The sequence below is a fragment of the Tetrahymena thermophila genome, assembly GCF_000189635.1.
Source record: "Tetrahymena thermophila SB210 genomic scaffold scf_8254650, whole genome shotgun sequence".
Classification (NCBI taxonomy): Eukaryota; Ciliophora; class Oligohymenophorea; order Hymenostomatida; family Tetrahymenidae; genus Tetrahymena; species Tetrahymena thermophila.
The window spans coordinates 1,024,710-1,047,843 of record NW_002476418.1 but is presented as its reverse complement, the minus strand read 5'-3'; the positions used below and the strand labels follow the sequence as shown (position 1 = coordinate 1,047,843).

General features: G+C 19.8%; 6 protein-coding genes across 6 annotated transcripts; 4 read left to right on the top strand and 2 right to left on the bottom strand. All coding sequences in view use genetic code 6, as the record gives it.

Moving 5' to 3' along the window:
* Positions 1-3,535: 3,535 nt before the first annotated feature.
* Positions 3,536-4,531, top strand: TTHERM_00079630 (papain family cysteine protease; the record flags this gene model as incomplete). Its single annotated transcript, XM_001015803.1, has 1 exon — positions 3,536-4,531. The coding sequence occupies one exon, from the start codon at positions 3,536-3,538 to the stop codon at positions 4,529-4,531; it is 996 nt and encodes a 331-aa protein (XP_001015803.1).
* A 4,402-nt stretch (positions 4,532-8,933) lies between these two features.
* Positions 8,934-9,917, top strand: TTHERM_00079620 (papain family cysteine protease; the record flags this gene model as incomplete). The annotated part of the gene is made up of 1 exon (XM_001015802.1): positions 8,934-9,917. The coding sequence occupies one exon, from the start codon at positions 8,934-8,936 to the stop codon at positions 9,915-9,917; it is 984 nt and encodes a 327-aa protein (XP_001015802.1).
* Positions 9,918-13,054: 3,137 nt separating this feature from the next.
* On the top strand, positions 13,055-14,101 carry TTHERM_00079610 (papain family cysteine protease; the record flags this gene model as incomplete). Its single annotated transcript, XM_001015801.2, has 1 exon — positions 13,055-14,101. Exon 1 carries the CDS (start codon positions 13,118-13,120, stop codon positions 14,099-14,101), a length of 984 nt encoding a protein of 327 aa, XP_001015801.1. The 5' UTR covers positions 13,055-13,117.
* A 2,605-nt stretch (positions 14,102-16,706) lies between these two features.
* On the top strand, positions 16,707-17,705 carry TTHERM_00079600 (papain family cysteine protease; the record flags this gene model as incomplete). The annotated part of the gene is made up of 1 exon (XM_001015800.3): positions 16,707-17,705. One exon carries the CDS (start codon positions 16,707-16,709, stop codon positions 17,703-17,705), a length of 999 nt encoding a protein of 332 aa, XP_001015800.1.
* Positions 17,706-18,702: 997 nt separating this feature from the next.
* TTHERM_000079599 (hypothetical protein) lies at positions 18,703-20,295 on the bottom strand (the record flags this gene model as incomplete). The annotated part of the gene is made up of 7 exons (XM_012797586.1): positions 18,703-18,796; positions 18,938-19,012; positions 19,157-19,246; positions 19,574-19,663; positions 19,738-19,827; positions 19,953-20,033; positions 20,225-20,295. 7 exons carry the CDS (start codon positions 20,293-20,295, stop codon positions 18,703-18,705), a joined length of 591 nt encoding a protein of 196 aa, XP_012653040.1.
* A 1,025-nt stretch (positions 20,296-21,320) lies between these two features.
* Positions 21,321-22,712, bottom strand: TTHERM_00079590 (arrestin; the record flags this gene model as incomplete). The annotated part of the gene is made up of 1 exon (XM_001015799.1): positions 21,321-22,712. The coding sequence occupies one exon, from the start codon at positions 22,710-22,712 to the stop codon at positions 21,321-21,323; it is 1,392 nt and encodes a 463-aa protein (XP_001015799.1).
* Between the last annotated feature and the right edge of the window lie 422 nt (positions 22,713-23,134).

The following is a 23,134-nucleotide window of genomic DNA, read 5'->3' as shown; positions in this document are numbered from 1 at the left end:
AAAAAATTTACAATACAAAAATAATTAATCTTAAAAAAAAATTAAATAATAAAATAAATTTATTTTAAATCTAAAACTTATTAAATGATTATATTATGCAAATAAAAAGTAAACCGTCTAATAATATATTCTTTCATTTGATTGATACTTCTTTCAAAAATTCTTATCAATTAGATATTTAATTTTCAATTTATATTTTATGGTTTATTTTTAATTAATTACTTATTAACCACTATTTAAAAATTTTAAAAGATATAAGTTAGAAATCATTTGTCGTTTACCTTATTTACTTGCTTCCTTCAAATATTTTTAAATAATAAGAGGTTATAACAAAAGATATCATTCGATTGTAAAAATAAATATTAAAATTATTTTTTTGTTTGAAAAATTTCTACTAGTTTCAATCCAAATTTATATAAAATAAGTACGAAACAAGAAAAATAAACCCCTAAGTAGATTATTATATTATCATTTTCAATGAGTTTGATAGTACAAATTTTTTGGTTATTGCTTCTTAATTAATAGTGTACATATTTAATTAGGACTTTTACATTAACTGTCTAATTTACTTCTTTATCACATATTTTTTTTAATTACATTTTTTTACAATTTAAATATCTGGTTTATAGTATTTAACAAATAGAAACCATACAAAATATTATTATTAATTAATTTGTGGATTCTAATTATTTTCTAAAAAGCTGTTAATCTATTTTGTTATTTACAATAACAAATATGGTAATTATCACATATTTATTTTTTATATTTTTACTCATTACCTACTAATTAATATTAAATAATTTTTAAATCGCTATCCATTATGTTGGCTTTAATTTAAAGATAAGTAGTAATAAAAACCAAAAATATAAGTGGATGCACTTTTATATCATAAAATGAAATACTAATTTAATTAAACATTCATAATTTATAAACAATATTTTTTATATAATCAAATTTTTTATTTTAAATGATAATTTTTGGAATATGTAAGAAAAATAAATTAGATTTTGTTGTATTTTCTTAATTAATACTAATTATTCTAATAAGGAAATATTATAAGGAGAAGAAACTAATAAACTGATATTATTTATAATTAAAATAGAACTTTTATTTTATTTATATATTATTTTTCAATCTCAAAATAAGGTTTTATAACATTCATCATAATTTCTTTTATAAAAATAAATATTAATAGCTTGTATTTTAAATTTATTTTGAAGATTTGAATAAATGCATTGTTAAATTCAAATAATATCTGAATTAAAAAATGTAAAACTATGAGCAGAATTAATTTAACAAATAAATTTTCCTGAAAATGGGTCTTCAATAAAACAATACTATTGTATTTATGAATGTATATGATACTATTAAAATACTATATAATATAGTCCATTGAAAATATTTAGTTTACATTAATTATAATGAAGCAAATATATAATTTTAATAAAAAATCGATCAAGAAATTCCTTGTGTTAAAAGTTACAGATCTTATTTACATAAAGTTTAAAAAATATTTGTTTTTTATTGACTTTATAATTTTAAAAACAATTTTTATTAACCAATAATGATAAAAAATATTTTTAATATATGAAGCTGTAAAAATAAATTTTTATCTAAAAATATTTTTGATAAATACTAAAAATAAAAATGTTAGCAGATGAAAGTGTTTAAAATAATAAATTTGTAGATATTTTTTGTCACTTACATCTTTTAAAGAAATTTAAATTTTTTCTAGAGTTGTTTATTTTTTAATTTGAGTCTATAAAAAAACATAATTCAATAAACAAATCAAGGATTAAAAACAATTATTGGTACTAAACAGCTTTTAAAAATTGATCTATATTTATTAGTAATACATTTCTTACGCAATTATACAATCTATCTTATACTTGAAAGAAAAAAATTCTATTTACTTACATAAAATTTTAAATTGTTTTTTTAACTTAAATGATTTTTTTAATTAAAGATATATATTAATGATAAATAATTATCTAATCAACTTTAGATTTATTTGAAACATTTTATTCTAAATTTAGATTTAAACATTAAACAATTTAATGAATAGGAATCTTACAGAGTTTTCAAATTACTTCTTTAAAATTAATTAATTAATTTTAATTCTAACTCAATTTATTTTTGTATTTTTATTAAAACTTACTTTTTCAGAATTCAATATAGTAATTTAATAGATATTTAAACTACAAATGAATTACTTGAATACTATTATCAAAATAATTTACATATTTAAACTAAATTTAAAATAAATATTTTATTCTTTTCATTTAGGAGAATTTACAATTTAAATAAAAATAATAAAAAATTCCTTTAATTTATTTTTTGAATTTAATAGAACTATAATTTTTGAATTGATAAAAAGGATAATTCAAGTGAATATTTGTTTAGGAAATCATATAAAAAATTCAATTGTTTAATTGATTGATAAATGTAAGTAAATAATGTAAATAATTGTGTTCTAGTTGATTATTAGTCTTAATTAAAAAAGTTAAAAATTAGTAATCCAATGTAAATACAAAGTATATATCTGCAAAATCATTTATTTAATATTATTATAATAAACTAACTCATAACTTTTATCAAAATTATTTACACATTTAAATCAAATTTTAAAATAAATATTTTATGGTTTTCATTAAGAAATTTTTATTATTTAAATTTAAATGAATTAATAAAATTATACTAATATTTAATTTATTAAAGCCATAAAATTTGAATTAATAGAAAAGAAAATTTTACTGACTGAGTGATTGGTTAATGGTAATACATTATAAATATAAGTTTGTACTAGTTGATAAAAAGCGTTATTAATCAAAACTGGTATAAAAATAAATTATCATACTAAGTATTTTTCTACTAAATCAATTATTTTCTATTTTCAACTATCAAATGTACTTACTACATCATATTTTCCTTGTATTAAAAAATAAATAAGAAATTATTTTAAAAATCTAAGATTCAAAATATTTCTGCTTTTTATTTTGATAAATAAGGAATATTATGATTCAAAAATTAATAATCCATGTATGTGTATGAATTATAATTTAAAATTATTGATTTTTTAAGATTAAATAAAAATATTTTTTAGTTGTTGTATTAAATTGGAATGAATAAACAATATTTGTTTTTTTATTTTTTTGGATTTAAAAATTCTAAATTTAAAAACTGTAAAATATTTTTTTTTCTTTAAAATTTGTTTTTGCTTTCATAAAGGAAAGATCATTTTTTTTAAATTAGTATAATTAGAGTATTAAATTTTATTAGATGCAAATGGGATTAATTCTTAAATTACCTTTTTATTTTCACATCAAGTATATTTTCTATTATTTCTTTATGTTGATTGTCTAATATAAAAATCTATTTTTATACTTTTTATAATAAATAATAACAAGCAAATAAAATCTTGCTGAAGTATTTCATTTTTTTATTTATTTAAATATTAAAAAGTATTTTCAAAATTTAATAAATAAAAAAATAAAATATAAAAGTAACATTTAATAAATAAAAAAGATCACTCAAAATGAATAAAATATCAGTTGTTTTGTTAGCTCTAGCTTTGACTTCTTAAATTCAATGCTAAGCTGAAGAGGTAAAACCAGCATCTATCTCATATTTTGATACTTATAATAAATGGAGGAGCAATAACAGAAGAGTCTTTTTAAACAAAGAAGAGGAAACTTATAGATAACTTGTTTTCTTTGAGAATCTTAACTAAATCAATGCTCACTAAAAAAACAATGAGGCTACTTACACTGTTTCTTTAAATTAATTTTCTGACTATTCTGATGAAGAGTTCTAATAAATAATCTTGAACAAGCGTATTTAAATGTCTTAACCTGAAATTTAGGAAGAGTAATAACCAAAGGGAAATCTAAGAAAGACTGTCAGTTACCCTGATTCAGTAGATTGGAGAAATACTGGTGCTTTAAGTCCTGTTTAGAATCAAGGTTGGTGTGGTTCTTGTGCGGCTTTTGGTACAGCTGGAGTACTTGAGTCCTTTCACTATATTAGGTATAATTACTTAGTTAAATTTTCTGAACAATAACTTCTTGACTGTGCTAGATAAGCAGGTTTTGATGCTTATGGTTGTGATGGTACATGGCAGTAAGAATATTTTAAGTATGCTATTAAGCATGGTATAGTTTCAGCAAATTCTTATCCTTATGTAGGATATTAAACGGCCTGTAAAAATACTTCTGACTTACCTAAGTATTTCCCACAGTCTTTCAGGTTTATTAACCGTAATTCAGATGATATTAAAGATGCTATTTCTAAAGGACCTATTTCTGTAACTATTGACGCATCTAATTGGAAATATTATAGAGGTGGTATTTTCAACGGATGCTCTAGATATCGATAACTTAATCATGCTGTTATTGCCGTTGGTTATGATGTCCAAGGTAACTATATTATCAAAAATTCTTGGGGCCCATACTGGGGTGATGAAGGTTACATAACAATTTCAGCATAAAATGATTGTGGAATCTTATTAAGCGCCATTTAAGTTTTATCTTGAATTAACTATTGAAATAATATTTCAGAAACAAAACTATTTTATAATCTATATTAAAAATTTTTATTTTATAAATAAATATGTATGACTTTCATGTATTGTATTGAATTTTTTATAAACTTTTTGCTTTTTTTAAATCAATTTTTAAAATCTTATCAAAAACATAAAGTAAAGAGTTATCTTTTTAATAAATTGCTTTAATTAAAATAAAATATTAAGAAAAAGAATTTATACAAAGAATAAAAGAATTAATTATTTTGTTCAGTTGTAATAAAAAATAATGATCTCACGAATTAAATTATCAGTCTATTATTAAGCGTTTTGATTTACTTCAAAATTTATTTTTTAATCGAGACAATAGACCTCTGATTGGAATGTTTCAGATTCTTTTAATCTATCAAGGCTTCCTCAAAAAAATTTATCCCATTTAGTTAATTTTAATATTTCTAGCAGAAATTACAAAAAGTTTAAATAAAATATTCATTTAAAATAAATAGTTTATCTTATCATCATTAATACAATATAAATTCAGATTGATTAACACCATAACCTCTTATTTTAAAACGCCCCTTAAAAATATTATTAAAAATGCTTTGATGATCTTTAAAAAAGATGTGAATTAATATTAAAGTCATTTTAAAAATATAAAAAATTCTTATTATTACATGTTAAAAGGATAAGAAAATATGTTTTGTTTTGATTATTGTCCACCATTAATTTTGAACAAAGTACCATTATCATTTTTATTTGACTGATAAAAAAATTGGTGTTAATCTAATCCAATTTTAGTTAATATTGATTTAAATAACATAATTAATTAATTAGATTTTGTAGACTAGATACATTAAAAAATTAAACTTAAATTTGTATTTGAGTAATATTATATAAACATATTTTACATTTTTTTATAAATTTAATTTAGTAACTAAAATTTTCAATTAAAAATAATTTTTATGTGTAAAATTAAATTTTTTATAATTAAAACTAAAAAAAAAAACATATAGCTCTAAACAATAGAAATAAAAATAAAATTTCTACCAAAGATATCTGACATTAAAGAAATATTTACATTTATAAAAAATGAATCTAATTAATTAATCTTAAAAAAATAGTTTTAAAAGTTTTTTAAATAATAAATTTATTTTAAAACTAAACATGTTCAAAACATAACATGTATAAAATGAATGTATTAATAATTTTAATTAACTCTAATTTTCATCAATAATTACTGATCTATATAATATAAACAATTTTATAAATCTCCAAGTTCATTATTTATTTTTATGAATTTAGGATTAAATTACTACCTTAATATCAAATAATGAAAGTAACAAATTACTTTAGTAATTAATTAATTAGAATTATAATGTCATATTATTAATATAATAATTAATTAATTATTATAATAAATTAAAACATTAACTAGAAATTGGCAATATTTTATTTTATTTGTGTTAAAAAACTCAAATTATGGCACTAATATATTAATTAATCAATTATCTAGTTTATTATCAAAAAAAATAGAGGTCATTTAAGATAAGATTACTAATTAATTTCTGGAATCTAGTTATTATGTTTTGAGCGGCTAATCTATTTTTTGTTTACAATATTAAATGTGATATTATCACATTTTTATTTTTTGGATTATTATCCATAACTTATTATTAAAGGTTTCATTAATTTTTAAATCATCATCTATGATATTGGCTTTCAATTTTAAGATAAGCAGTAATAAAAGCCAAAAGGATAAATTTATTGAACACTTTAATATGATAAAATGAATAACTAATTTTGTTAAATGTACACAATTTTTAAGTGATATATATTCTAAAATAAAAATTTTTTTATTTTAAATGATAATTTTATGAAACACAGTATTAAAAATAAATTAGATATAGCTATATTTTCTTAATTAAGACTAATTTATCTAATAAGGAAGCACTAAAAGGAGAAGAAACTAATAAATTGAAATTATTGATAATTAAAATAGAATTTTATTATATTTCAATCTCAAAATAAGTTTTTCTAACATGTTACTCAATTTCTATAACGAAAATATGTATTAATGACCTATGTGATAAATGTATTTTGAAGATGTGAATAAATGTATTGCCAAACTCAAATAATATCTGAATTACAAAATGTGTTAATAAATATAAGCGAATCAATTTGAGAAATGAATTTTCCTGAAAATAAGTCATCAATAAAACTATACTGTTGTTTTTAATTATGTAAATGATACTATTAAAATATGATATAAAATAGCCCATTAAAAATACTTAGCTTATAATAATTATATTGAATAAAAAATTGATCAAGCAATTCCTAATTTTAAATGACACAGATCTGATTTACATAGAGCTTAAAAAATATTTCTTCTTTATTGACTTTATCATTTTAAAAACAATTTATAGCTAAAAATATTTTTTATAAATGAAATTGTAAAAATAAAAAATTATCTCAATCTATTTTTAATAAATATTTAAAATAAAAATGTAAATGATTCAAAGTGTTTCAAATAATATTTTATTTATCATTAGCATCTTTTAAAAATATTTATTTTTTTAGAGTTTGTTTTATGTTTTTTATTTGAGTTCTAAAAATAAATAGTAATATTCAAAATATAAATTAAGAATCTTATTGGCACTTAACATATTTTTAACAATTGATCAGTTTTTAATAGTAACTTATTTCTTATATTTAATTAGACAGTCTTATATTTTAAGGAAAAAAATAATTTACAGAAAACTTTTAAAATTGCTTTTTTAAAATTTAAAAAATTCTGAAGTTTTTTAACTTAATTGACTTCTTAATACAAGATAAGATATTAATTATAAATAATTATATAATGCTAATTGGTATTAAAACTATAGAGTTATTTGAAACATATTATTCTAAATTTAGCTTTTAGCAGTGAAAATTTTATTGAATATGAATCTTACAGAGTTTCAAATTAATTTTTATTTTAACTGGATTTATTTTTGAATTTTTATTAAAATAAATTTTTTGAAGATTTTATATAGTAATTTATCAGATAAATGTAAGTTACAAATCAACTGCTTCATAACATTTACCAAATTAATTTGCATATTTAAACTAAATTTAAAATAAATAATTATTATTTTCCTTTATTTTTACTCTTTATATATAAAATAATATATAAATAAATCTACTCTATAAGTTTAAATTTTATAAAACTATCATTTTTGAATTTAAAAAAGGGAAAGAAAATTCAACTGAGTGCTTGTTTAGGAAATCACATAAAAATTACAATAGTTTGATTAGTTGATTAATGTAAGTAAATTTTATAAATAATTATGTTCTAGCTGATAATTATTCTTATTTAAAACTAGTACAAAATTAGTAACCATACATACTAAGCATTTATCTCCTAAATCAATAATTTAATATTTTTAAGGATAAAAAACTCATAATTTTATCAAAATTATTAATACTTTTAAAACAAATTTAAAATAAATGTCTTATGAATTTCATAAAAAATTTTAAAGTATTTAAATTAATCAATAAATCTAACATAATATTTAATTGTTAAAATCATAAAATTTGAGATTATATAAATGAAAATTACATTGAATGTTTGCTTTTTTATGTAATTAATTAAATATTCATTCAATAATTTGACTAATTTATTAATGTTTAAATATAAATAAATATAAGTTTGTACTAGTTGATAAAAAGCACTCTTATTTAAAACTAGTACAAAAATGATTTATCATACTAATGATTTATCTACTAAATCAATTATTTTACATTTTCAAACTATCAAATGTACTCCATCATATTTTCCTTGTTAAATAATAAATTATTTTAACAATTTAAGATTTTAAACATTTCTGTATTTTATTTTGATAACTAAAGAGTATTCTGATTAAAAAATGAATAATCCATTAAATTATATTGATTATAATTAAAAACTATTGATTTTTAAGATTAAATAATTTATATTTTTTTAATGAATAAAATTAGAATAAATAAATAATATTTAATTAATTATTTTTTAAGAATTAAAAATTCTAAATATAAAAACTCTAAAATATTTTTTTTTCTTTAAAAATGAATTTGTTTGCTTTAATCAAATAATGATAATTAATTACAAAAATTTAGTATAATTAGAGTATTAGATTTTATTAGATGAATAGGATATAAATCTTAAAATACCTTTTTATTTTCTGATCAAATATATTTTCGATTATTTATCAAAATTTACTACTTTATATAATAATCTATCACTGTACGTTTTAGAGAAGATAACAAACAAATAAAATTTAGTTGACATATTTCATTTTTTATTTTAGTTTAAATATTAAAAAGTATTTTCAAAATTTATAATAAATAATAAAAATAAAAAATAAAAGAATACATTTCATAAAAAAGATCAATAAAAATGAATAAAATATCATTTGTTTTGATAGCTCTTGCTTTGATTTCTTAAATCCAATGCTAAAATGAGGAGGTTGAATCAGATTTTTAGGCTTATAATAAATGGAGAACTAATAACAGAAGAGTCTTTTTAAACTAAGAAGAGGAAACTTATAGATAACTTGTTTTCTTTGAAAATCTTAACTAAATCAAGGCTCACTAAAACGACACTGAGGCTACTTATACTGTGTCATTAAATTAGTTTTCTGATTATTCTGATGAAGAATTTTAAGAAGTAATCTTGAACAAGCGTATTTAAAGATTATAACCTGATATTTAAGAAGAGTAACCACCAAAGGGAAATCTGAGAAAGACTGTCAATTACCCTGATTCAGTAGATTGGAGAAATACTGGCGCATTAACTCCTGTTTAGAATTAAGGTTAGTGTGGTTCTTGTGCTGCTTTTGGTACAGCTGGTGTACTTGAGTCTTTTCACTTTATTAGGTTTAATAACTTAGTTAAATTTTCTGAACAGTAACTTCTTGATTGTGCTAGGTAAGCAGGTTTTGATGCTGATGGCTGTGATGGTACATGGTAGTAAGAATATTTTAAGTATGCTATTAAGCATGGTATAGTTTCAGCAAATTCTTATCCTTATGTAGGATATTAAACAAGATGTAAAGATACTTCTAATTTACCTAAGTACTTCCCATAGTCTTTCAAGTTTATTAACCGCAATGTGCCTGATATTAAAAGTGCTATTTCTCAAGGACCTATTTCAGTAACTATTGATGCATCTAATTGGAGATATTATAGAGGTGGTATTTTCAATGGATGCTCTAGATATCCTGAACTTAATCATGCTGTTATTGCTGTTGGTTATGATGCTCAAGGTAACTATATCATTAAAAATTCTTGGGGACCATACTGGGGTGATAAAGGTTACATAACAGTTTCAGCATAAAACGATTGTGGAATCTTAAGAAGTGCTATTTAAGTTGTATCCTGAATAAGCTATTGAAATAATAATTAGAAGTAAGTTTTTTTATAATTTTTAAAAAAATTTTTTAGCATATATAAATAAATATATGTGACATTTCATGTATTGTATTGAATTTTTATGAACTTTTTTTAATTTTTTGATTTAAGTTACATAATGAAATTAAAATTATTTAAATAATAAATTTATTTTAAGTCAAAAACATGTTAAATACTTTATATGTTAAATGGTTTTTTATTTATCATAATAATTAATTAAGTATTATATTAATAGTATGATAAATCATTAAAATTTTTTATTATTTTATTATTGGTAAAATGGTATTAAATAAATCCTTAAATATCTAAAAAATAAATCAAAGTTAGAATCAATTAAGAGCATAAAAGCATTATTTTTATCTAAAAATTGATAATTATGACACTTTATAATTAATTAATCAAAGGAAAGAAGGATTATCTAAGACTTAATTATCTTAAAATGAATCTACTCTTAAAAAGAAAATCAACTAAAAACAAATTATTGATTCTAATAAAGTTTTTATTAATATCTATAAAATACTTAATGAAATAGGTAGAAGACAAAAAAGTTACTAAATTTAATTTATTTGAAATACTGATTTGATACTTGTTTAAATATTTTTTATCAATTAAATATTAAATTAGTCATATACTATAAATAATTTTTTTTATTTTATAGTATATTTTTAATTAAAATACTCATTAACCTTTATTAAACAAATTTTAAAGGTTTTGGTGGGAATGAGTTGGTGGCTTACCATATTTGCTTAAAATGAGATAAAATTTAACTGTTTCCTTTTAATATTTTGAAATAATTCATTAAACAAGTAAGAGATTACAACAAAAAATATCATTGAATTCTAAAAATTAAATGTTAATAAAAATATGGAAATTATTTTTTTGTTTGAAACATTGCTATTAGTTTCAATTCAAATTTATATAAAAATAATTATCAAAAAAGAAAACTAAATCTTTAAATAGGTTATTATATTTTCATTTTAAATTACTTTGATTTGTATATAATTTTTTGGTTATTTACTCTCATTAATTTTTATTTATTACTGTTTTATTACATATTTATTATTATTTTTTTACAATTAATTCATCAAGTTTGTAGTACTTTAGAAATATAATCCATTCAAGATAAGATTACGAATTAATTTGTGCATTCTAATTATTTTAAACGTGTTACATTTTCTAATCAATTTTGTTGTTAAAAATAATAAAAATAATTATTTTCACATATTTATTTTTTGTATTATTATGAATGATTTATTAATAAACATTCAAACACTTCATTAAATCTCAAATTGTCATCTATAATTTAAAAATTTTAACTATATATAGCAATAAAAGTCAAAAAGATAAATGGATACACTTTAATATCATAAAAAGAATATAAGTAATTTTGTTAAATGTTCACAATTTTTAAGTGATATTTATTCTAAATACAAAGTAAAAAAAATAATACTTACACAAAACTTTCAAATTAATTTTTTTAAAATTAAAAAATTTTAAAATATTTTAACTTAAATGACTTAAAAAATAAAGATAATATATTAGTGACAAATAATTATCAAATATTAATTGGTATTTAAACTTTAGTGTAATTTGAAATATTTTATTCTAAATTTAGCTTTTAACACTGAAAAATGTTGTTTTGTTAAAATCTTAAAGAATTTTCAAATTAATTCTTTAAAATTTAATTAATTTTTATAATAACTAGATTTATTTTTGTATTTTTATTAAAACTAACTTTTTCAGAATTTATTATTTATGTTAGCTACGAATCAACTAGTTCATAACTTTTATCAAAATTATTTACATATTTAAAGTAAATTTAAAAGAATTATTTTATTGTTTTTATTTAGGAGATTATTACTATTTAATTATATAATATTATATAAATAAAACCACACTTTAATTAATTTTTAATTTTATAGAACTATTATTTTTCAATTGTAAAAAGGAAAATTCAACTGAATGTTTGTTTAGGAAATCACATAAATATTCAAAAGTTTGATTGGTTGATTAATGTAAGTAAATAATATAAATAATTGTGTTCTAGTTGATAACTAATCTTTATTAAAACTAGTAGAATATTAGTAATCATACATACTATTTATTTATCAACTAAATAAATTAATATTTTCATCAATCAGCAAACTCATATCTTTTATCAAAATTATTTATTTACACTTAAATCATATTTAAAATAAATATTTTATGGTCTTTATTAAGAGATTTTTAGTATTTAAATTTATAAATAAATCTATACTTATATTTCATTTATTAAAACGATTAAATTTGAATTTATCTAAACCAAAATTCAACTGAATGTTTGTTTGATGTAATTAATAAAAATTTCAATAATTTGATTGATTGATTAAGGATAATACATAATAAATACCAATTTGTACTAGTTGATAAAAACCACTTTGAATTAAAACTAGTACTAAAATGAATTATCATACTAAGCATTCCTCTATTAAATCAATTATTTAATATTCTCTACTATCAAATGTACTTACTTCATGACATTCACCTTAAATTTATATAAAAAAAAAATAGAAATTATTTTTTAAATTTAAGATTTTAAATATTTCTGTGTTTTATTTTGACAGATAAGGAGTATTATGATTAAAAAATTAATTATCCATCCATTAATTTTATTTCAATATAATTAAAAATTATTAATTTCTTAAGATTTAAAAACTTCTTTTTTTTATTGATTATTTAAAATTAAATACTTTATATATTTTAAATGAATTATATTATAAATAAATAAGCAATATTTATTAACATATTTTTAGGATTTAAAAATGATTAATTTAAAAACTGTAAAATATTTTTTTTTTCTTTAAAAATTTTTTTTGCTTTGATCAAGTTATGATAATTCCTAAAACTTAGCATAATTAGAATGTTATATTTTATTAGATGCATATGAGATAAATTTCTTAAAATACCTTTTTATTTTCTGATCAAATATATTTTTGATTATTTATTTATATTTACTATATTTATAATAATCTATCACTGTAAATTTTAGAACTGATAAAAAACTAATAAAATCTATCTAAACTATTTCATTTATTTATTTTAGTTTAAATATTAAAAAGTATTTTCAAAATTTATAATAAATAATAAAAACAAAAAATAAAACAATACATTTAGTAAAAAAGATCAATAAAAATGAATAAAATTTCACTTGTTTTGATTGCTCTTGCTTTGATTTCTTAAATTAAATGTTAAAATGAGGAGGTCGAATCAGATTTTTAGGCTTACAATAAATGGAGAAGCAAAAATAAAAGAGTCTTTTTAAACTAAGAAGAGGAAACTTATAGATAACTTATTTTCTTTGAAAATCTTAACTAAATCAAGGCTCACTAAAATAACACTGAGGCTACTTATACTGTGTCTTTAAATAAGTTTTCTGACTATTCTGATGAAGAATTCGAACAAATAATTTTGAATAAGCATATTTAAAGATTTTAACCTGATATTTAAGAAGAGTAATAACCAAAGGAAAATCTCAGAAAGGCTGTCAGTTACCCTGACTCAGTAGATTGGAGAAATACTGGTGCTTTAAGTCCTGTTTAGGATTAAGGCTGGTGCGGTTCTTGCTCTGCTTTTGGTACAGCTGGAGTACTTGAGTCTTTTCACTATCTTAGGTACAATTACATGGTTAAATTTTCTGAACAGTAACTTCTTGATTGTGCTAGATAAGCAGGTTTTGATACTCATGGATGTAATGGTGCATTTTAGTAAGATTATTTTAAGTATGCTATTAAGTATGGTATAGTTTCAGCAGCTTCTTATCCTTATGTAGGATATTAAACAGCATGTAAAAATACTTCTAACTTACCTAAGTACTTCCCACAGTCTTTCAAGTTTATTAGGAGTAATATACCTGATATTAAAAGTGCTATTTCTCAAGGACCTATTTCAGTAACTGTCGATGCATCTAATTGGAGAAGTTATTAAGGAGGTATTTTCAATAGATGCTCTAGAAATCCTTAACTTAATCATGCTGTTATTGCTGTTGGTTATGATGCTCAAGGTAACTATATCATTAAAAATTCTTGGGGACCATACTGGGGTGATAAAGGCTACATAACAGTTTCAGCATAAAATGATTGTGGAGTCTTAAGAAGTGCTATTTAAGTTGTATCTTGAATAAACTAGTGAAATAATATTTCATTAATAAATTTTTTTTATAATTTATATTAAAAATTTCTAGTATCTATAAATATGCGTTTCTTTCAAGTAGTGTATTGAGTTTTTTATTAACTTTTTTGATTTTTTTAGTTAAAGCTTTTTTTAAAATGTTATAAAAATCAAAAATGAAGTTATGTTTTTAAAATAAATTATTTTAATTAAAATAGAATGTTAAGAAAAAGAGTTTATATGAAAGAAGGAAATAATTATTTATATTAATTGTTTTTTCAGTATGAAAAAGATAAATCTAAATATCAAGTAAGTGTCCAATGAGTGAATTATTTTTAATGGAGTCTATAGACTTCAGATTAAGATTATCATAAATCAAAGCTTCGTCATCACAATTTTACCATATATAATTTATTTTAGTATTTCTAGCAAAAATAACAAAAATTAACATAGAATTTTCATTTAAAATAAATAGTTTACCTTATTATTATTAATATACTATAAATCCTCATTCACTAAAAGAACCAACCCTCATTTTACAACCGCCCTCAAATTGTTATTATTTCTTTAAATTAAAAATTATTAATTTGCTCATTTTTTGTTTGCTTTATGCATACGGTATAGAGTAATGCTAATTAAAAAGAATTATGTTAATGAAATAAATTTTTATGCATTACAATTATAAGGTGTAAGGTTTTGAATTAAATTTTAGTTTCTTACAAAAATTATTTATGATTATAAAATCTAAATTTAACTCTTGCATTTTTTTGCAAAACAAAATTTAATATTCATAAAATATTTTTTAAAATTAATTAGCTTATCATATAACATGATAAATTAAAACAAATATTAAAAAAATGATAATCAGAAGAAATTGCTTTTGATGAATATTTCAAAATTTGATTTTCAAAAAAACACCTACAATTTAAAAAAGTTATTAAAAGATTAAAAAGCATTATTTTAAAGATTTTGTTAAATTATGATAGAAGAACATTTCTTTTTTTAATAGCAATCATATAGTATTAAACTAGGAAATATTGTTGTGGTAGTTTATTGACTAGTTTTATCTCTAAAATCCTCACAATATTTGTTTTTACTTACTTAGATATTAATGAATTTAGTTTTATACTTTTCAAAATAAAAGTATGATTTTTATAATTGATACGTATAAATAATGTGTGTTTGTGGTGTAATTATTTTAAAAATTAATTTTTTTATTTTTATCAAACTTTTAATCACACAATAATTTCGAATTCATGTAGTTTTAAACCTAATATTATTTATTTATAAATTTAATATTGTATTTCTAATAATTTTAAATACAATTTAATTTTGGAAACGTATTTTAATTAAATAATCTTACCACCTTCAAAATATCAATCCAAATAAATAAAAATTAATGAATTTATTAAGCCTTGATTTATGTTAAAAAATGCAAAAATTTTGAGTTATTTTGCTATAAATTTTATTCTAGTTACAATAAATAAATATTTCAACTTTTAACATTTATTTTTATCTGGTTAGAGTAATCTAACTAAAATAAAAACTAGTATAAAAATTCAGAAATCAAAAAGATTTTCAGTAAAACAAACATCGCAATATATATTTCAACTTTTGCAAAAAACTTACACACTTTTTTTATTTATAATAGGTATAAAAACCTCATCTATCTATCGTTAATAAAAAGTAATAATACTAGAAATAAATAACTAATTTATTTCCTTTATATCAATAATTATTGGTCTTAACGCTAATAATATAGATAGCTAATTTATGAAATTGTTTAAATTATCAATTATGGTTTTTATTATTTGGTTACTTAATATTAATTAATTGAGAAAAATTCAATTTGGAAATGTAAAATACTAGTTTAATTAAAGTGATAAAATAGTTAGTTAGTTAGTGAGCTTATAATTAAAGCATGTAACTTTAAATAGATTAAACATAGAAACTAAAATGAAATCTAAAAATAGGAATTAATTTTAAATCATAAAATAAACTTGTAGATGAATAATATCTTACTTATATTTATGCTTCTCTCTCACTCTCTTTAGTTTAAATTTAATATCAAATTATTTTAAAGATATTTTGAATAATATTTAAGAAAATTGTAAAATGAATTGAATTATTTCATGATGCAATTTTTATCAGCATTGCAACTTAGGCGTAATTATTGTTTATTAATCATCCATTTAATATCTGTTACATCATTTGTGATTTGGCTTGAGAAAAATTTTGATATAAAAAGAATTGTATATTTCTAGTATTTGACCACTTTTTAATATCAACAAAATCAAATATAAAAATACTAATTAAAAGTATAAATATTGATTGATTAAAAATTATCTACTTTTACTATTTTCGATTATTATTTGTATAAAATCCTAATGTGTATTGTCTGTATGTAAACTTACTAGTAAAATATATTAACAATAATTTCATTCATTTATTATTTCTAATTTAGAAACTTTATATTTAAATATCTAAAATAAAATTCTATTATCTATATATCTATTTACCTTAATTTTTGCTTACTGAAATATAGGAAATTAATTTACAAAAATTAATATAATTTAAAAAATAAATAAATAAATAACATTAAAATAATTAAAAAATGGTAAAAATATCTTTGATTGTGATAGCTCTTGCAGCTTTGATTTCTTAAATTCAATGCTAAACTAATTTGGCAGAATAATTAACTATTTCAGACTTAAAGACTTACAACAAATGGAGAAGCAGCTATAGAAGAGTCTTTTTAAACGAAGATGAGGAAACATACAGATAACTTGTTTTCTTTGAGAATCTACAAAAGCTAAAAACTCATGAAAAAAATACAGAAGCAACTTACACCGTTTCTTTAAATTAGTTCTCTGATTATTCCTAAGAAGAGTTTGTCTAAAGAATATTAAACAAGCACATCTCAAGATCAGATGCTGATATTCAGAAAGAACAAGAACCAAATGGAAATCTTAGAAAAGCTGTCAATTACCCTACCTCTGTTGATTGGAGAAATTCTGGTGCACTAAATCCTATTTAAAATTAAGGTTAATGCGGTTCTTGTGCTGCATTTGGTACTGCTGGAGTTCTTGAATCTTTTTACTACCTTAAAAGCAAATAGCTTTTAAAGTTCTCTGAGTAACAGCTTCTTGATTGTGCCAGATAAGCAGGCTTTGATACTTATGGGTGTGACGGAGCATGGTAGTAAGAATATTTTAAGTATGCAATAAAATATGGTATTGTTCAAGGAAGTTCATATCCATATGTAGGATATCAGACAACATGCAAAAATACCTCAAACTTATCAAAGTACTTCCCTCAATCATTCAAGTTTATCAACCCAAACGCTTCTGATGTTAAAGCTGCCATTTCTCAAGGACCTATTTCTGTAACTGTAGATGCATCTACTTGGAGCTCTTACAGCGGTGGTATCTTTAATGGTTGCAATAGCAATATACAGCTTAATCATGCTGTAATCGCTGTTGGCTATGATACCCAAGGTAATTATATTATCAGAAATCATTGGGGAACAGGCTGGGGTGAAAAGGGTTACATGAGATTGTCAGCTAATAACAATTGTGGAGTTTTAACAAGTGTTATTTAAGTTTTATCTTGATTAATATAAAATAATTAATTTAATTTGAAACAAATTAACAGGCAGATAAAGAGATAGATTGTTTCCATAAATATTATATATTATATATATTTTAGATATTTTATGAGTTTATAAAATATTTTTAAACCTTTTTATATTAATTTTAATATGTGAATGCAAAATAGTTATTTTAATTAATTAATTTTTAGATTTAAACTTCTAATTTCATTTTAAAAATAAATATTAAAAGTTTTAATAGAGCATCTATTTATTTACTAATTACTTTTGAGTATAGAGTAAAATTGTTGAAATTATTTCAGATATTAAATTTAGAAAGAGTAAAAAGTATATAAAAAAATATTTAGATAATTAAAATAAGCTAGATAGATAGAGAGATAGATAGATAGATAGATAGATAGATAGATAGATAGATAGATAGATAGACGTTGTCTGCTAAAATTTTATTGTTAAATTTTAATATTTTTAAAATATAAAAATAATATTTTATTATCAACTCTAAATTTTAATATTTTTTTATAAATTTCCTATGTTTTTTTTCTACAGAAGCAAATATTTTTCTTTTAAAAGTAGAATTAAAAATATTGTAAATTCTCATTAACTAAGGTCCCTTCTCCCCTTTCTTATTTTTTGTCTTTATTAAAATTTATAAAATTTTTATCTTTGATTCTTTATTAAAATGTGTCTTTCTTTATTTATATCATAATTTATAGTATTTTCATCAATTTAAAATGAAATTAAACAAAAGAAAATAATAAAATTTGTGAGAAATTAAAATTAATTTTTTAGTTTGATTAAATAAAAAACGCTTTAAATAAAAAGAGTAATATATTGAACATTTATTTTACTATTTTATTCAATAAATTCTTTATACTGTTGTTTTCAATTAAATATCCAAGTTTATAATTAAGAATATTATCCTCAGTTTTTCATAAAAGCTTAATTAATTTTAGTATAAATCAAAGTCAAATTCTATTATTAAATAAATAAACACAGATTTTCAATATATGGTAATTTGTTTTTATACTAATTTCTTCAATTTTAGAACAAAAATTGATAACTATTTTTATTAATCTTCAGAAACAGAATCATGTCTATGTTTTTATTTTAATTATTTAAAAATTAATTTAAAAGAATTTAATTTAATATAAAATATTAAAATCTAAATTAAAAAAAGAAGAAGTATAATCAATCTTCAATCAAAAAATTCTAATTATTTTAAATTATATATTTACCCTAGATGAAGCTTCAGATTTCTTAAATTAATCATGTTTGGCAAATATCTGGCAAACGCAAATATTGTTACATCGCTATTTTTAAAAATAAACAATTATTTAAAAGCAACATTATATGATAAATAAAATACAATTCATATATTTTAAAGACTTAATAGTCTATTTATAAAATTTAAAATCCAAAAAAAGTAATATTAATAAATATAAAATTAAGTTTACTTAAGCCAAAATTCTAAAGAAATAAGGTTAAAGCACTTTGATAAAGCAGAGCCTAATTCAGTTACAGATTATTCACTGATACTGTTACAACTTTTAGTAAAATTAATTATTAATAAAATAAAATTTTAAATGGAGAATATGTTTTTTTTTTGTTTAAAAATGTCTATAAGTCAAATCAATCAATTCAGACTTTTTACTTAGTTAGTAACATTTTATTTAACATTAGAAAAAAATACTATTACCCGAAGTCTAAAACTAAAATTTAAAGATTATTCAAGACCAACAAAGGATTACAGATACTAGAAATACACTACAAATAATTATTCCTATATAAAAATATAATTTGTTAAATAAAAGTTAAAAAATTTTTGTTATTAAGCTTAATCAAGTTCCAAATTTAAAAAAAAATATTTTTACTCTAAATATAGTTCTAAATGTAAAATATGCTTGCAGGAAGACAAAGACTAACACATTTAAGATAAAATATCATCTGTAATTTCGTTGTCACTTTTTTTAATTTAATTTATTTTTATTAGCACTCTACCAATTTTTTTTGATTCTTAAAAACTATGTTTTATTACTTCAGTTAAAGTTTTAAAGTTGATAAATTCTTGCAGTTTTCTAATACAGAGCAAATTCCTAAAGTTTTCTGTTAGTCAAAGCTATTCAAACTTATAAATGTTTATAAAAAATAATTGTAATAATAATAATTTAACTTAGAATTAAAATTATCATAACATTTTTTTGATGAATCAAATATTAACAACTCTTTTAGTTAAAATTATAATAAAATTACACTAATTGAAGCTCAAAAGTTGATAAATTTGTAAGACTTGATAAGCTTTAAGCTATTTTCGATGTATTGCAATCTTTACAACTTTAAATAAAATAATTTAATTAAAATAACTTTGAGAAAAAGTTAGTTTGAATAAAATCCTAAAAATAATTTTTTTTATTAACCAAATTCAGCTTTAATTTTGTTGTTTAAGCTGATAAAAATACATTTGCAAATAAAATGAATTACTACAACACACAAGTTTCAAAGCTTGAAGATTTTTAAGATATTACAAATCTGAAAATAAGATCGACGAGCTTTCATAATCTAATCTTTTAGCAAATAATATGGTTAGTTTTTTCATTTGAAAATATTGATTAATAGTATGTCTAAGGTATTAAAAAAGTTGAAAAAAATAGTCAAAATATTTAAATAATAAAAGATCACTTTAAGTTAAGATTCAAAGTTGTCAAGTTATTAAAAAAAAATATTGCTATATATAATTTTCATGCATATTGCCAAAACAAATTTCTTTGATTATTAGTAACAAAATTCTCAATCTTTTTTAAATGAAATAACCTATTTTAAGCAGTGAATACAATTTGAAGCAGTCAGATTATCATAATATTAATAAATATTGAAAAAATTATTAATTACTTATTCTTTCTTTAAATAGAGTACAAATTTTAAAAAATATCAGTGTTTATGATAAAATATTCTTAAAAAAATTATCTCCCTTAATATATTTGACCCTTAATTATTAGAATTTATTGTAGGTAAAATTAGAATAAATATATGTTTTGCATATCTTATTAGTAAAGTTTAGATTTGGTAAATAATGTAATGTTGGGCAATAAATTAAATGAATCTCTTCAATTCCTAATTTAGGCAGATTTTCCTGAATATTTATTTTTATAAAATTTACAAAATTTTCCAAAAAAGAAACTTAAAAATAAGATACAAGCAATACTCTTTTTAATAGAAACTTCTAGAGAAAAACCCATGTCTAAATTAGAAATCAATTTTGAATAAAAGAATTTACTGAAATAAATTAAAAAAATAATTTTAAATTCAGATATATTTTCATAAATTGATAATTGCAATAAATTTTTAGATTTTTTTCTCTGTTATCTTCTCTAAAAAAAATTTAGACTTATGAGAATTAAAAATTATAAACATGAATTTAAAGTTTTGTATTATAAGTTAAATTTAAAATAGACGATAAAAAGTGAAATAAATCATGATATGATTTTTTTATTATTTTATTTTATTTTAAACAAATATTTTTTTACTAGAAAAATTTTTAAAATTGTGATTTAACAAAATAAAATTAATTTTGATTTCAATATATGAATGAACCTTTATTTTTGATTTACAAACAAACTATGATCAAAGATAAGTTTTATTTTGATCTTTCATTACAGGTTGGCTTAGAAGACTATCTTATCCTAAGAACTAATTATTTTACTAGTTTTAATTTTAAGTTGGGTAAATTTTTTATTGCTAACCAGAACCAACATTAAATTAGATTTAGCTTTGGCAACAAAAAGCAGGTTATTAGTAATTTTTTTGCAGTTCATTTATATTTTGATGTTAAATATTGCACATTTCTTGTTAATAGTCAACTTTCCTTTTTGCTGGTTCTATAGCTATGTAATTATCAAATAATTTTTATTCATAAGCTACATTTTACAAGTGTAACTATTATATTTGATTGAATTGCATAGGATTAAACTAAGCTTATTGCAATTAAATTGGATGCCAATTTTAAGGGATAGGATAGGGTAACTATTATTGTAGGCCTTTAAATGGCTAAAGCTCGTTTGAATTAGGATTTATATAAATTAGCATTTCATGAGGAGATTCATTTGTTACACAGCAACAAGAATTAACATCAGGTATAATTTATAAGTAATAGTTCATTTAAATTAGTTAACCTTAAGAACTTAATAAAACATTACTAGGTATTTGTAATTAGATTTCTTAAGAAACCTGCTTGCTATTTATTTTAAATGTAGTGCTTTTTTCAAATTAGGTAACTACTTAGTCTCTATAACGACGACATGCCTTCATCTCAAGCAAACCAATTATCTTGATACTGAAATTTTTTACTTTATTTCCATTTTAACCAAGATCTGCATTGATTTTTATGTTTATAATCTCGTTAGGGATAAAGCATCTGCTGTTCAAAGACATACTATAATTTATTTCACCTGATTTAAAGCAGCAGCAAATAGTAGGTGACTATTTTGAATTAGTGAAATTAGGTAAATTTTAAATTAATCTTATTTAACCTATAAATATCTCTTAGCTTCCACTAATTGGCTTTACATTAGGTTCTGTGGAGAGAATTTAAGCAGTTAATAAATATTTCAGACTGCATTTATTATGTTCATTTTCAAAATATTAGATTGAAGAAGGTAATTACTATGCGATCACAAGCTAAAATGGTATTAATAACTAGCAAGGTTGTATTACAAAGGCTTAATTAGCAGTCCCTTAAGAGAAATCATAAATAGGCATACTATAATTTAAAAAACTATTCATAGCTTTTGCATAAATGATTCTTTCACTTTCATCGCTCCCTTAGGTATATGTGTAATGAACATCTTCATAGCCTTAAAGATTGATTTAAAGAAAGCGCCCTTAAAAAGGCTCCTCAATATTAATATAAAGCAAGCCTTAAATAACTTCATTGCTCACAAAAGATAGTTTATTCAATTAAATTTAAATACCTCCTTTGACTTATCTCCTTTTATCGTTAGGAAGAATTTAACCCATTTATACTTTAATTTATTAAAAAATATTTAAAAATTATTTTAATAATTAATATTAATGATTCTTAGAAATTTGTTAGTTTTTATTTGACGATTTTTAGAAAATAATTGTGTAAATACTTTTAAAATATATTAAAAACTTTTCTATATCAGATTTTTCTATTTTAATTAAGAGAATACAGATAATTTGAATTCAAATTTCTCTATTTTATTTTTTATTACCGTAAACCACCTTTAATTCTCAGGATATTTTTTCTCGAATTTCAGAAAATTTATTTGCTTTTAAATAAAATTTTAAAAATTGATTCTTACTTAATATGTGTCTTTTTTTTGAGAATTTACAGTATATTCTTCAATTTAAAATGAAATTAAACATAAGAAAATAATAAAATTTGTGAGAAATTTAAATAAAATTTTTTAGCTTGA